We start from the raw sequence: 14,318 nt of genomic DNA, 5'->3' as shown, positions 1-14,318 counted from the left end.
ATCGACACCCAAGAGGAACATTTCATGGCCATAAAGTTTTGCTGTGCAAACGGATCGAATCAGCAAGGTGCACGAGCTGCTAAAACTGAATGGCACTGCCACTGCAAATGTTCACCGACGGCAGTTGACCACATTGAACGATGTGTTCTTGGAAAATGAACCAGCAATAACGGCTAAAAGGAGCAAAATCGTCCTGTTGCATGACAACGCTCGGCCATAGATTACAAGATTTGTCACGGATAGACTGCTGCAGCTCGAATTGGAACTTTCACGACACCCAGTATACTCACTAGATATGGGGCCTTCTGATTACCACTTGTTCAAATTGACGCAGCATGGTTTGGCTAGCACGCGATTCCGGAAAATTGAAGAAGTGCGAAAATGGGTCGATGATTGGACCGCTGGGAAACCAATATTGTTCGGATTACGCGGTATCGACATATTACCAGAAGGGTGGGAAAATGATGGAAAGTATTTTGATTAAAAGCACCTAATATTGCCCATCTTGAACACTTCATGCTCGCCTTTCCCAGTCTTCAAATCACGAAATTGCCAAAATTAATTTTATAAATTATACCCAATTTTTGATACACCATCGCAACGTTTGCTATTAGAGACACGCTTTTAGAAGTCAATTTTAGAAAGTCTTCTAATCGTTTGAAATTTTGCGTAAGCTAAACTGAATCCTCTTTTTATTTATACTCAACACTAGAACTAGACAGCCCATATAGTTAGTATAAAGATTGTATATTTAAAGTTAATTAATTAATTTTTCCCGGATCTCTGACCGTGGTCTGTACACTTCGTCCACGATCGCATAAAGTGAGGCAATAAATTGAAATTCGCATTTAATGGCCGTAGGTCATGTTCAAATTGATTAATGCCTAATCTACTAAGCTAAAAATTTTGACTTCAAGTTCATGACAAATGGTCGCTGAAAAATTATAGAAAATTGAAAATTGTGAAGTAAATATGACGATGGTAGGTGATCCGTAGGCAATACAAGCCCGATCATGGAAGAACATTTAATCTAAGGCAATTGAGTTGGATTGTACAGTTGAACTTTGGATAAATACAATTTTCTTTCACGTTTTGGTAATAGTTTTGCTTACAAATTGTGATCAAAGCATTGGTTGAAGCTATTCGTCAATCTAGTCTAAAAATGTTCTGGGGATCGTAAGAACGCAAGATCTATTAGCGTGTTAAACAAATAGTACAATTTGCATATCATCCGGCGATCCAGGCTAACAATCATTAGTAGTAGCCAGCGGCAATGGTCTTTACGGTAATAAACTATGTCACAAAATATCGGTTTAGTAACAGCTGTTGGTCGATTTCATAATTGCAAATTTACAGGGAATGGAATTTTTTGTATGCACACATATGTGAATACGATGAAATAAAATTCATACACAATGACACATCAGTAACTTTGTATTTCTCTTATAAAGCATTTGTTTGTTTATAGTTAGTTATAAAATAAAAAGTCAAACATACACTAATATATATGCTATACGATTCCCTTACTCGGCTGTAAATGGCGTTTTACCGAATAGATACAGTTATGTTTTCTCTTCACAGCTATATGCATGCAAATGTACACTAATGAATATTTGCATATGCATACAGTCAAATGTGTGTATATATATATATATATATATATACGTGTGCATATATTTGATATGTATGTTTGCGTCAACACAGGCGAAAACATTGTCATTTATTTAATTTGTTGACAGTTTTTAGTGACACTATATACGTTCCCTTGATGTTAGCAAGAAAAAAAAGAAATGATTAATAATTGAAAATGAAATCACAGTGACATCCAAATGAAATAAGACAGTCAGTTGAGAAAATAACATGAACACTCTCTTTAACAATCGCGCACACATATTAATGCATAAAACATATTTAAGCTAATAGAGGTCAAAATGAATTAATCCATTTTATTTGTTTACACACACACACACACACAGATGTTCGAAGAAAATAGATATTTCTTAAACGAAATGAATAAAGAGATTCTATTTATTAAAAAGCAAAGCGAACTATTGCTCGTCATCCCGGAGGATTATGATTATCGGAGCGTGTTAGGTGGGATTTAAAAGCAAAAAAAAAAAAAAAATTACGAAGCATGGAAAATATTTCATGCATATAAAATAAAAGTATGTAATAGTTAAACAAATCGACTTAAAGGCTTACAAAACGATATGCTTTTCGCCTTAAAAGTACTTTGGTAAACGTATTATGCTTTCTCTCTTTAATCATTCTTCGCAATATGGGCATTAAAAAAGGAAAATAAGAAAAAAAAAGAAGGAAAGACTGTGTAACAGACAAATCTCAAATCATCATTATCTATGCATTCTAGGGTCCATTGGGTGAACTACTTAGGCCTCACAATGATATCCTGCCAAGCGGAGTACCCTGCTGATTTATATAAACAATCTCACTAAGTGAACAAAGCACAACAGGGTCGCGAATGAAATTAAAGTAGAAAAGAAATTCCACAATCACATAAAGAATAACATAAATGCATTAAGCATACTTTAGTTAGAGATAGACAGTCTAAGCGAAAATAGAGCAAAACAGTCTCCCAGCGAACATAATTTAACATTTCCTTACATAGTTGTCCACAATTTTATTTATTCCGCGCTGAAATTAAATTTAGTTAGGGTATGTGTGTATGTGTATGTGTATGTGTATGTATGTTTAATGCTTTTATAGGAGTTGCAATCATTTTATAAGACTTTTTAGAGACTATTGGCTTGGTGCTTTTTTATTATGTGTTCGCATTCGTTTAGTCCTCAGCATTCTTCGAATAATATTAAAACAAATAATCTAGCAGTGTCTCCTGCAGTGCACGATATGGTATATATATATATATATATATATATATGGTCTGGCAATCAGGAAAAGGATTCTGGTCTACTATCCTCTTTTTTGTACAATTTTTTTTGTGTCTTCTCTTTCAATTTTTCCTTTTACTTGTATACAAATGTAAATAGAAAATGCTAATGAGTAAGTGTTACTCTTGCATTCAACTCATCCATAAGGGAATGAATGCTTGTTAAACAACATGTTGTACAAAAACAGTAACAACAATGACAATGGCAAGACAAACAGTAACGTACTTAACTTTATATGCATATGTCATGCAATTGCCACTTTAGTTACTATCGCTTACAACGTTACGTACGTATATGTATATCGTCATCATTGCCGTCAGCATCAACATCGTCATCATCGTGTGCATTACACTTGTCATCAGTATGATGGGTGTCATCATCATTATTATTATTTCAATATAGCCGCTGCAAAGCAAGTGTAACATAAATGAAAAAGAAAAAAAAAAAACACAAAAAAAAAAAAACAAATAAAAAAGTTACATTCGGCTGTGGCCGAATCCTGTATACACCCACAACCGTCTTTCGTCTTGAAAAACCTCAAGAAATTGAAAAAAAATAAATAAATAAATAAATAAATAAATAAAATGGAAATCCGATCAATTATCTATATCTTACCGTAGGCGTGACCGATTTTCTCCAATTCTGAGCGCAAATAGTAGAGTCGTCCATAAAATAGTTTTCGAAAATTACATTCTTCTATTTCTTATAATTTATGGGTAATGAGCCAACCAGGGTTGCTTTTGAAGTTTTTGCTCCACTGTGCGCATATCGTCTGGCCGTCCGATGTGATTCATTTTCCACACTCACTTGTATGCAAGAGCTTCTAATGTTTCTGGTTGTTTTCCGATCGGGAGAACGCTAACAACGTATACCACCTAGGCACACAGGCACAGAAAGACATATATATATATTTTCCAGGTTTTCTGAAATTTCCTTTTCGGTGTTGTAAACACTATGACCAAATGAATATACCTCCATCGTTCGGTTGTGGGTATAGAAAAAAAACAAAAACAACCAAACGTTTCCAACAACAGACATTTTTAAGCAACGTGTTACATACATTTAAGAGAAAGTGTACAATTTTTGTCAATTTGTTTTAAAATATTTTATGAAAAAAAATTTGTTCTCTTCTACGGGCATCCATTTAGAGTTTCGTTAGAAATTTTTCCATAAGGACGACAAATCTTTTTTTATTTAATTTTTGTTATTTTTGTTATTTAATATCAAACAGGGCTCATTGCAAAAGTTAAATATTTACGGTAATCCAGACGCTTTATCGACCACATGCAAAGCGCCCGTCAAAGAAAAGGTAAGTTCCCTATGAAGCTAAATGAAAGCATAAATTATTTTAAAAAATTATCCCAAGCCAAATAGATTCGTATGAATGCAAAGGATCTATTACAGGTATCACGGATATGTCTAGTTTATACATAAGTAAACTATGGACCTATAACGTTGAAATACAAAAATATGCATAGAAAGCAACACTCAAATGCGAAAATTTATTGTCCTTGCGTAGCTGCTATCTTTTACAATTTATCTTATCAAGAGTGAGAGAATCGCCGAATGAATCCTTACATGGCTCTCTTAATATATTTACCAAATTTTTTGACTAAACGTCACATAGATTACATACATACATCGCATTAGGAAATGTCTCCTTTAAAATAATTAACGGCATGAAGTCGTATTGCTTCCATTGACAACAAACCTAAGTATGAAATGTCGGTTTCCTATCCAAAGTTTCATGAGTTTAAGGAACCCTATAAACTGCAGGCATGGCTGATTCACGGTCTTCCACCAATCAAGAAGGCATATACTTGTAGTTTTCGTATTATCTGCTGGAAATAGAGTGACGAAATTGGTTCATTAATGATGGGTGAAACGTGTAAGCAATTTTCAACACTACAAGTATAATTTTAAGTGAAGGGATTATAAATAATTAAAAACAACTTTTCCCTGCTTTTAAGTTCTTTTCATTATCAAACAGAAGCAAATACTTGATACCCTTGCGGGCATTTCCGGGCTTGCCAGTTGACCAAGTGATACTTCTCATACTCCATCTAACTATGTACATTCCATGTATCGTTAATAAGACCCATGTGATCCTTATCTGAGACCTTTTAAGTCGCAAATTAGTTTTCATTGAAAAGTTGATAAATGTTGCAAACTTTGCAAGTCATAATCTTATGAAAATTATTGCTTCCCAGTAAACGAGTAAATAAAGATGACATTCTTGTAATAAAATAGTCAACTCGATATTATTTCAATGGCAGTCTCGTCTATAACGAAATATATATTAAGTTGTTCTCTTCATATGAGAATGCTTCAGTTTTCGAACTTTTACAGGCGTAATTATTGGCGGATTACATCCTTTCTTCAAATCTTACTTATAGAATATATATGTATATGTTTCAATTTTTATAATTCTTCTCGAGAATTCCAGGCCGTGGCCAGATAAAGACAAGCGCATTTTTCAATGAATAAAACGCCTCAGGATAACCCATTGAATATGAAACTATATCCAAGTATTCTGATTCGGAGCTCCAATCAATAAATTTGACAAAAGAAACAATTTTTTGTGCGAAACTGGCCGCGGAGTTTTCCAGTTAATTGATCAAAGCATTTGTAATGATTTTTATACCCACTGCAGAGGGAAGTAGTTGCAGTTTGTATTACAAAAACGTTTGCAGCACAGAAACGGAAGATTCAGAAGCCCAGAGGACGCAGCATGTATATATCCCTGATCAGTATCGGATTATGAATCAATCTAGGCATCTTCGTTCTTTGGCAGTCAGTCATATCAGTTTCAAATTTAGCAAAAACCTTGGAGTGTTTTGAATGGATGGCTGATTGATATTGAATGGAGGATAAGTCCGTTAAAGAACATACACGTCTATAGTACAATACTAAAACTATCTCTGGAAAAAAGGAAAAAAAAAAACCAGTCATACTCAGCCACGCTCTATCGAATATTTATATTTTTGTGTGTTTATTTCTCGCCCTGTTGGTTAAGATAGAACTGGCGAGTGTGAACAGTTCGACGGTAGTCAGTCGTACACTTACTCTTCATTCTGTCAGACTGTTGCATATACATTTCCGATTTTATTAGCAAAACCTACGGATGATAGACTTTTATCTCATCTATCATCCGCCTGAGTGGCCAAGGGTGAGGAATCTCGACCAGTATCAGTGACTCAATGGTCGTGGGTTCGAATCTCAAGTTCGGTAGAGTTTTTAATAAAAGCCGATAGCATTAGATGCTAGCGCTTTTAAAAGATTAGTCCTAGAATTTATTTCTCTAAAGCGAGTTAAGCTTCCAAATAAAACACATGATCAACATAAGCATTTCGGGATTTGAAATTATTTAACTTCTCATAATTAAAAAGCACGGAGTTATTTTCATAATATGCATAATTCAATACGAATCGCCGTAGTTCAAAATGTACATCTTCTGACTTTTTCTCTTCCTCTCTCTCTCTCTGTCTCTTTGCAAACATATCGCTACATGACATAGCAAACATTTGCACAAGACAGATCGCATAGACGAAAGAAGTCGCGTAAAATCAATCGCACGAATAAAAAGCGCATAAAAAAGAACACCGCACACAAACCAGTTTATCTGTACAATGTTTCAATGCATCTATTGATGGTGTTACGATTTTGTCGTCCACGAGTATTCTGCTTATTTAAATCCTTTTATAAGCAAGTCATCAAAAGCAAATTTCATTGCGGCATTTTCATGCTAATACCTTTTTGCCGATAAAAATTTTTAGAAAATTTTTGTCAATCTTTCCGCGAGGCGCCAGCTGCGTCGGCAAGTAAACGATCATGGCTTTATAGTTTGATTTTCGCAACAATGTTGCTCAGAACACTGTTCAGTTTTGAACATATCGCTTCCCTTTTCGATTCCCTTAAATTGTCCCTTCATTATTCGAAAAACTGAATTGTTATGTTCGTGAGCAATATGGTTGGGGGTAACTGAAATCCGTTAAATTATGTCTCTTCAAAAGTGATTTCATTGTTGAATAGTGTGCTCGTATTCGTACTCGTATAATCGACTCGCCATGCACACGACAATTGTTTAGAATTTAAAATTTCATTATAAATAATTTCATTAAATTGAATTTAATTCAATTTCAAAATAAAATAATTTATCATAATTTGATAAACTGCTACTGTTATGGTTATGCCACTCGTCCTGCTTCTTTTTTTTTTTTTTTTAGTTTTTGTAATCTAGATTATGAATGAATAAATTGGAATCAATAAATATAAATTGTTAGCAATAATTAACACGCATACACAATTGCATCAAGTTATATATATATATATACGTATATAAATCATTAGGTTTTGCTAATTACCTCCAATTAGCTATTGTTGTACGATACGGTTTCAAGTAAAAACAAATAAGAAAATTAAATTCAATCGGAACCGAATCTTTTACACCCATCACCGTTTCACGCCAAAAAAGACAAGACAAGCAAAAGAACACAATTCTCATACTCTATAACATGGAGTGGGCGCACTTGATTTCTTCTATTTTCAAAATGAAAGTTTTTATCGTATATAGGCATGTGGGCGTTATGGGCGTGTCGTTTGAAAACTTTAAGTCAATTCCAAACTCTTTGCAAATTTGTAGGCGACATCTTAATTTTCGCTACGGAAAACGGGAAAGCGTTTACCACAAACACTACAAAGTTGCGCGAGCACACAGATGGACGGATGAACAGGCGGACACATTTAGGTGCATTCAAGATTTGAAACTGACCAAGAATTTGTGTACTTTATGGGATTTTTGAAGTTTGTTTCTGCGCCCTATTGAAAAAAGAATTTCATTTTGATGCATTACAATAATGGATTGGCATGGTCAATGTGTCCCATTTTTGTGCACAAATGGTACAGCATCGCCCATAGAATACGCGTTGTTTTTTTTTTTGTATCTTTATCTGATTTTGTTTATGAGTAATGAACAAAAATTTTTGATTTATTTTGAAAAACGGGCGTATCCCTAATTCACGTGGTCCTCTAGGCGTGTCCTTCGATCGATTTGGACCATTTTCAACACCAACCTGTAATAAAGAACTTCTAATGTTTTTGCCAAATGTTTTGCGGCCAAGAGAATGTTTAGAGCAGACAATACAAGCAGAGGGACAAGCGGACAGATGGACATACTTAAATCGGTTTAGGATTTGATGCACATCAGGAGTATATATATACTTTGTGCAGTCTCTAATGATTGCTTTTGGGCGTTGCAAACGTTTTGACAAAATGAATATATCCCTCATTCTTCGGTGATGGTTATAATATAAAAAAAAAAAAAAATTATATAAAAATAAATATATATATATATATATATATATATACATCAATGAAGTAAAAAAATATTTTAATGAAGTTATTTTGTAAATTTAATTGCTTCTAAATTAGTTATGTGCACATTTTATGTATGCATTTCTCCTTGTTTTTGTTTTCCTTTTTTCTTTCAATTTTATTAAATGTGATTTAGATATGTGCAAAATTGTTATCTATTATGCAGACTAGATGCCCATAATGCAAAAATGTTTTAGTAAATTCACAGTAGCTTCGATGTTCTTGAGGACATATTTGATTTCTTTTTCCTAGTCAGTCTTTGATGTAATACACCCTTTTATATAAAAATATCAAAAAAAAAAAAAAATAAATAAATAAATAGTAATTGTCGAATAAAGTTTCAGAGACTTCATCAATATCGGACTTAAAGATACGTCCCATTGCGGAAACAAAACGCGTAACCCGACATAATTTTATTGCATTTCTATGCTATTTACTGCTGAGGATGGTCTTAAAGCCCAAAGATACGCGCACCAGCACACGAACAAAAAGAACCTTTGATTCATATTCTAATTCGCATAATGACATTGATGTTCATTTATCCGATTACTGGAACATAGTGACGATAACTCATATTGGGCAAAATCATCCTGTATTTTCCCTGATAACTTTCGTGTAAGTAGCGTTCTTCCTGCTTTACTGAAAGTCGTTGCACGTTTAATAACTAATCTGGCGATGCTTCAAAGCTTACACGATATTCGATTGCGAAGTGTGACAAGGGCGTTCAGAACTTATTGTTTATTGTTGCCTTCGATAGTATTGACCTTTGTTTCAGCTCGTTTCCAATTATATTATATATGTGCGCATTATATATGCACATTCGGTATCAACGTATGGTTGTTGGTAATTTTTCCTCAGAACTTACATTCATTACTACTGGTTTTCGGAAGGCTCCATTTCCGAGCTTATCTTCTTTAACGCACTGGTTGCATGTATACCCAAGTCTAATTTTTATTTACACGGTCATGATACATAAATCAAACTCTTGGGCTCGTGTGCGCTTTGAGGAATGTGATTCACTGAGTAAATGAAGATTTCAATCGTATTACCCTCTATGGAGTGGATTAAACTACGATTCGCATATGGGTAGGCTTCCGCATCTTGTCTGGAAAGCACAGACCGTTTGTAACAGAGAATTCAAATGCCTTCGAGTATCGGCATGAAGTGGGCTATTATTTGTTAATGCATTTTATAAGTACGTCCAGCAGAAATGTTCCATAGATGTAAAAATGAATTTTGTTTTAAGCGAAGCTTTTCTCAGCGTTCTCACCCATTCTTATTCGAGTTGCCCATAATCCATCCGCACAATACACTATCGCAAATTTTTTTTCTTTAACGTTGTTGTACTACCTGCCTTTGGAACAACCTACCTATGCTGGTGTTTCCAATAATGTTGTGGATGTTTCCACTTTCGAGTCAAAACGTACATAAATACTATAATCATTTTCCTTCTCCCTCTACTCATAATCGTTCTTCACCACCATCACGTGCACGTGGAATGACTGTGACCGAGTACTACAAAAAAAAAAAAAAAAAAAAATCAATTTAAAAAGTAAATAGATAAGGAAATCAATTAATTTTTATACCACATTGAGCTTAACTTGGTTGGCGTGGAGAATACAAGTAATAGACGTCCGTTTATTTTCTTTTCTGTTTAATTAATTTACTTTTTATTTGATTTTTGTTTTCATTTCTCTTTTTGTATTTTCAATTTTAGATTTTATCTGATAATTTCTTAGAATCTGGAAGTTCCGGATTGGTATGTATTATATTTTTGTTTATATTACTTTTTTATATATTTTTTATATATTTTTTTATCATTTGATTCGGTGTGTACTCTAAGACCAATTACTATGTCATGGCTTTTGGTCAGAATTTATATATTTTCTTAATGTCAGAACTAAAGTAGATAATGCTTACCTATGCCCTCTTTTGTCCGTATGTCCTTTTCTCTGTTCTTCTCTCTCCGCTTATATTCGCAAACTTGGAGTTGAAAGACCTCCGTTTATTAGATCTCCTTAGACTAAGGATGCGTAAATGCATTAAATTGCTTACAACTTACACCTCAAAAGCAAACGGATAGTTGTTTTATTACGTTACGTGAATACTATTTGCAACATATTGCTCATCGTGTATTTTCATACTCACTACCAAAGGATATGGCGTACTGTGCAAAAAATTAAAATGAAAATTCTTAAAAACACACATACATGCTCTCAAACCATTTTGTATTACCGAGAATATCCGTCTACTCGTACTTCTGCCTCGATGTTCTTCGTTGAATCTAGGAAATCTAGAAAATCGGGAATAAAATAAAAATCGCGCTTATGTACATGATTTATACGTTTGAAGGAATTTGAGAGACGAAACAATGCCACAATTTGTCAATGACAATAGCAAGAGAAAACGTATCGAAAAGAAAATCACTCAATATGTTCAATAACATGTTAGCGACCTTAAGCGAGTATAAACCCAAAGGCCCAACATCTAATAGAACACTAAACGATTTTCACATCGTGAACTCTTCATCAAGCTTATCTCGCAAACTAAATTTGATTTGCAACATATCAATAGTTTTGCCAACCGTCAACGAGGCATATAGCGGCGTCTTACGAATATAACTATTCGGATATATGAAATAATGTTTACATATCCTACAAAAAAAAAAAAAAAAAAAAAACCGATCAGTGCTTAGTCGATTCACTAGTCGATAAGTTCAAATTGTCACGAATATGCGTAATACCTACGATGATGAGTGTCCATGCCAGCCTATGAGCGGTACAATCCTATGACATGGAGACAATTAAATGCTCACGACCATAACTTCTATCGCTTCTATCACTTACATTTATTCATTATGCCTTACATATATATTTTCTCATGTAACGGCTTTTCGGAATAGGGCATTAATGATGAGTGGCCGAAATATTGGTCCGCTACGAACCATTTTCAATAATGTTCATCATTGGGATAGGGACACGTCGTTAAACCAAATTTCATCAAACTATTTCAAAAACCGCGACCGGTAGATTGAGTACAGAAAAAAAAAAAAAAAACATATCGGACAGGAAGACGAGGTTAGAAAATGATTCTGGATCGATCGATAAAATAAGAGATGCGTCCATCTCAAGGTCATTTCAATGGTAAAGGGTATAAAAATGCGAAATGACGAGTGTTGCAAGACGTAAGAAGCCTATTGCAGCGGCGCGCGACCAGTTTCTTTACGATCTAAATTTATCGCTCCTCGGCACCTTTGGTGCGCTCTTAAAACAAATTAACGCAATCGCGCAAAACATATAAACATAATAACTTTATTAGGCTAACATTGCGCCATTCCGAAACATGCGAACAGGTGGCGAAAAATAGATTCACATTGTACTAGATGAGATTGAAGCAAGGGTTCGCTAAATGCAAAATAGACTTCAAATCAACTCAAATAGTCGGTATTCAAGGGGATTCGTCCTAAAATGAATATATTTTTGTTATTTTTGTTTTTCCTTTTTTTATTTTTCTTAATTTAATTTATTTCTCTTCTAGGACTTATTTGAAGATGGTGAAATTATTGATTGGGGAAGTTCTGGAGTGGTATGCTATAAATATTTGATTATTTTTGTTTTTATATTTTGAATTTAATTTTATTTTCGTTAATATGTTTATTTTTCAATTACTTGAATTCATTTATCTAATTTGTTTATTAAATTGCTTATTATTTATTATTTTCCTTTTTCATTTGTTATTGTTGTGAAAGTTGCCACTACTCGAAGATACGGGCGATTTAGCCGATGTAAATTTATGGAATACTGTGAGTAATACAAATCGATAAAAGTTAATGAAACCCTTTGATATTAACTTACTACTAACCTCTTATGAGATCAGAGTTCATGTTCAAAAAATACGAATTGTTTAATATTAAGTTCGATAAATAACATTAGGCTTCGGCTGCTGTTGTTTTCTATTATTATTAAAATTCATCTCTAGCTTAGTAAGAGTTTCTAATAAATCTGATGGCTATAACGATTTAATGATTTTGATCTTAAACACGATTTTTATATGTTGTACTAAGGGCACCTTTTAGCCTACTGTATAAAGTTAAAGCAATATTTACATATTCGGTCTGTCTATCTCACTCCAGTCACCCTGATTTCCGAATTTACACGGAAAAAAATATACGATTTACTTAAACGGATTTTAGCCGGAAGATTTTGAAGGTAGAAAATAAAAAAAAAAACAAAGACTGCCATCGTTATGTTCTCGTAATTGTGATGAGGCTCGACTTAGCCGACTTGCAAATTTGCCTAAAATGCAAAAAATGCATTTTAAGATGAAGCTCTCTTTTGCAGACACAATTATGAGGTAAAAAAAATATTTTCAATGGGCAGATATTTCACAAACTGGCACTTAGATAGAGAAAACCCGCTAAATCGACTCCGCCAGTTGAACTGTTTAAAGGGGTGGTATTCATTTCCACTTTTTCAAGACGCTATACGAATTTGACGAATCTGAAGTGAAAAGAAAAAATGAAGAAGAAGAAGGAAAAGAAGAAGAAGAAGAAGAAGCAGAAGAAGAAAGTAGCAATAGAAGAAGGAAAGAAATGTTATGTATAACTAACCCTCAATAAATTAAAGATGGTGTGCTTTGTGCTTTTGGTTTATCTCTTTCAATATTTAGCATTGAAAAATTGAAAATGACTTCTTTGTTTTTGAAACAATTGCTTTTCGTCGCATATACCCAAGTGTCCAGAAAAAAAAAAAGAGAAAAAAGAAAAAATGCACACAATTTAACTCATGTCAACGACAAAAAGGTTTTTCTGTACACAGAACATACCCATATACGTATACAAAATAGCATAAATACAGAGATATCTACCGAATCGAAGCATACGCTTGCGGTAAGTTGTAGAAGTTGAAAAATTTTATCGAATTTCCATATAATCTCTATGTGTGTCACAGGCTTTTAAATTTGTGCTTCCTGCATCTTTTTTTTTTTTTTTTTTCTTTCTGTTTTGTTCCTTTTGCATACAATATTCTGTTTATGTTGTGAAAAACTAAAATGGATTTTTCCGAAAACAATCTCCCGACTTTCACGTATAAACACGTAAACTAAAAAAAATATATATAGCCAAAAATTTCAGATGACCACTTCAATACATGTTCAATACAAAAATGAAAAAAAAACAAAAAAGAAAAGAAAAACAGAAAACTTTTAAAATATTAAACATCCGTTTCAGTTTTGTGCGCTAAAGAAAGAGAGACACGGAAAGCAAAAAAAAAAAAAAAAAAAGAGAAGGAAATTATGTCAAGTTAAGATGCCTTGTCAAGCGCAGATTCCGCTCAAACACATGTCAATTAGTCTCATTCAGAACGGATAATAAATAGGAAAGAAATAATTTTTTCTAAATCTGGTTCCCTTCTCCCGCTGCAGGAAATATAAATATTGAATATTATTTGAAAAGGTATTTGAAATGCGTACAAAAGTTTCCTTAAGGTCTGTCCATCGTTTCCGTCTACCCAATTTCGCAATTCGTACTTGGAAAGTCCTTGTATACCGACCGTAATATTTTCCTATTTTGATCTCTAAGATATAATAATAAAAATTTCCTTTTTTTTTGTTTGACTTGGCAACTCTTCTGTTTTATCATTTGTTATTGTGCTTGTGCAAGTTTGGATTAAATCATTAATAACTAAACTTTATGTTTACGATTTCTTCCATTCGCTCTTCAATTTTAATCTATTTTCCTTCATTTCATGCGTGAAAACGTAGAAACACTTAATCGGCAACGTAGATAACATAAGTGTATTTTTATCCATCACTAGGATTGTCGCAAGCATATTATACGTATTCATAAATACGCACCCAAAATTTTGATATATACATATACATATACATATATATTGTCAAATTAGTATCTATTCAAAAGTTATTTGTTTTTGAGTGAGCAGGAGTTGCGAGCAAGTTCGATAACAAGTTCAAGATCTATCTGTCAATTGGTTTCTTTACACAATAATTGTTTTTATTACTTAAGAACTTTCCGAGCCAACC

General features: G+C 33.4%; 1 protein-coding gene across 1 annotated transcript in view; it reads left to right on the top strand.

Annotated features, from left to right (window-relative positions):
* LOC119644979 (collagen alpha-1(XV) chain) overlaps positions 1 to 14,318 on the top strand; it is a 448,380-nt gene that overhangs the window by 236,586 nt on the left and 197,476 nt on the right. The window contains exons 4-7 of the mRNA XM_038044722.1: positions 4,138 to 4,215; positions 9,997 to 10,038; positions 11,817 to 11,864; positions 12,028 to 12,081. Coding sequence (XP_037900650.1) covers positions 4,138 to 4,215; positions 9,997 to 10,038; positions 11,817 to 11,864; positions 12,028 to 12,081 — 222 coding nt within the window. The remainder of the gene's footprint in view (positions 1 to 4,137; positions 4,216 to 9,996; positions 10,039 to 11,816; positions 11,865 to 12,027; positions 12,082 to 14,318) is intronic.

Source organism: Glossina fuscipes, unplaced genomic scaffold (genome assembly GCF_014805625.2).
Source record: "Glossina fuscipes isolate IAEA_lab_2018 unplaced genomic scaffold, Yale_Gfus_2 1, whole genome shotgun sequence".
Classification (NCBI taxonomy): domain Eukaryota; kingdom Metazoa; phylum Arthropoda; class Insecta; order Diptera; family Glossinidae; genus Glossina; species Glossina fuscipes.
Note: the sequence above shows the minus strand (reverse complement) of the source record. Positions and strands in the feature narration are given on the sequence as shown.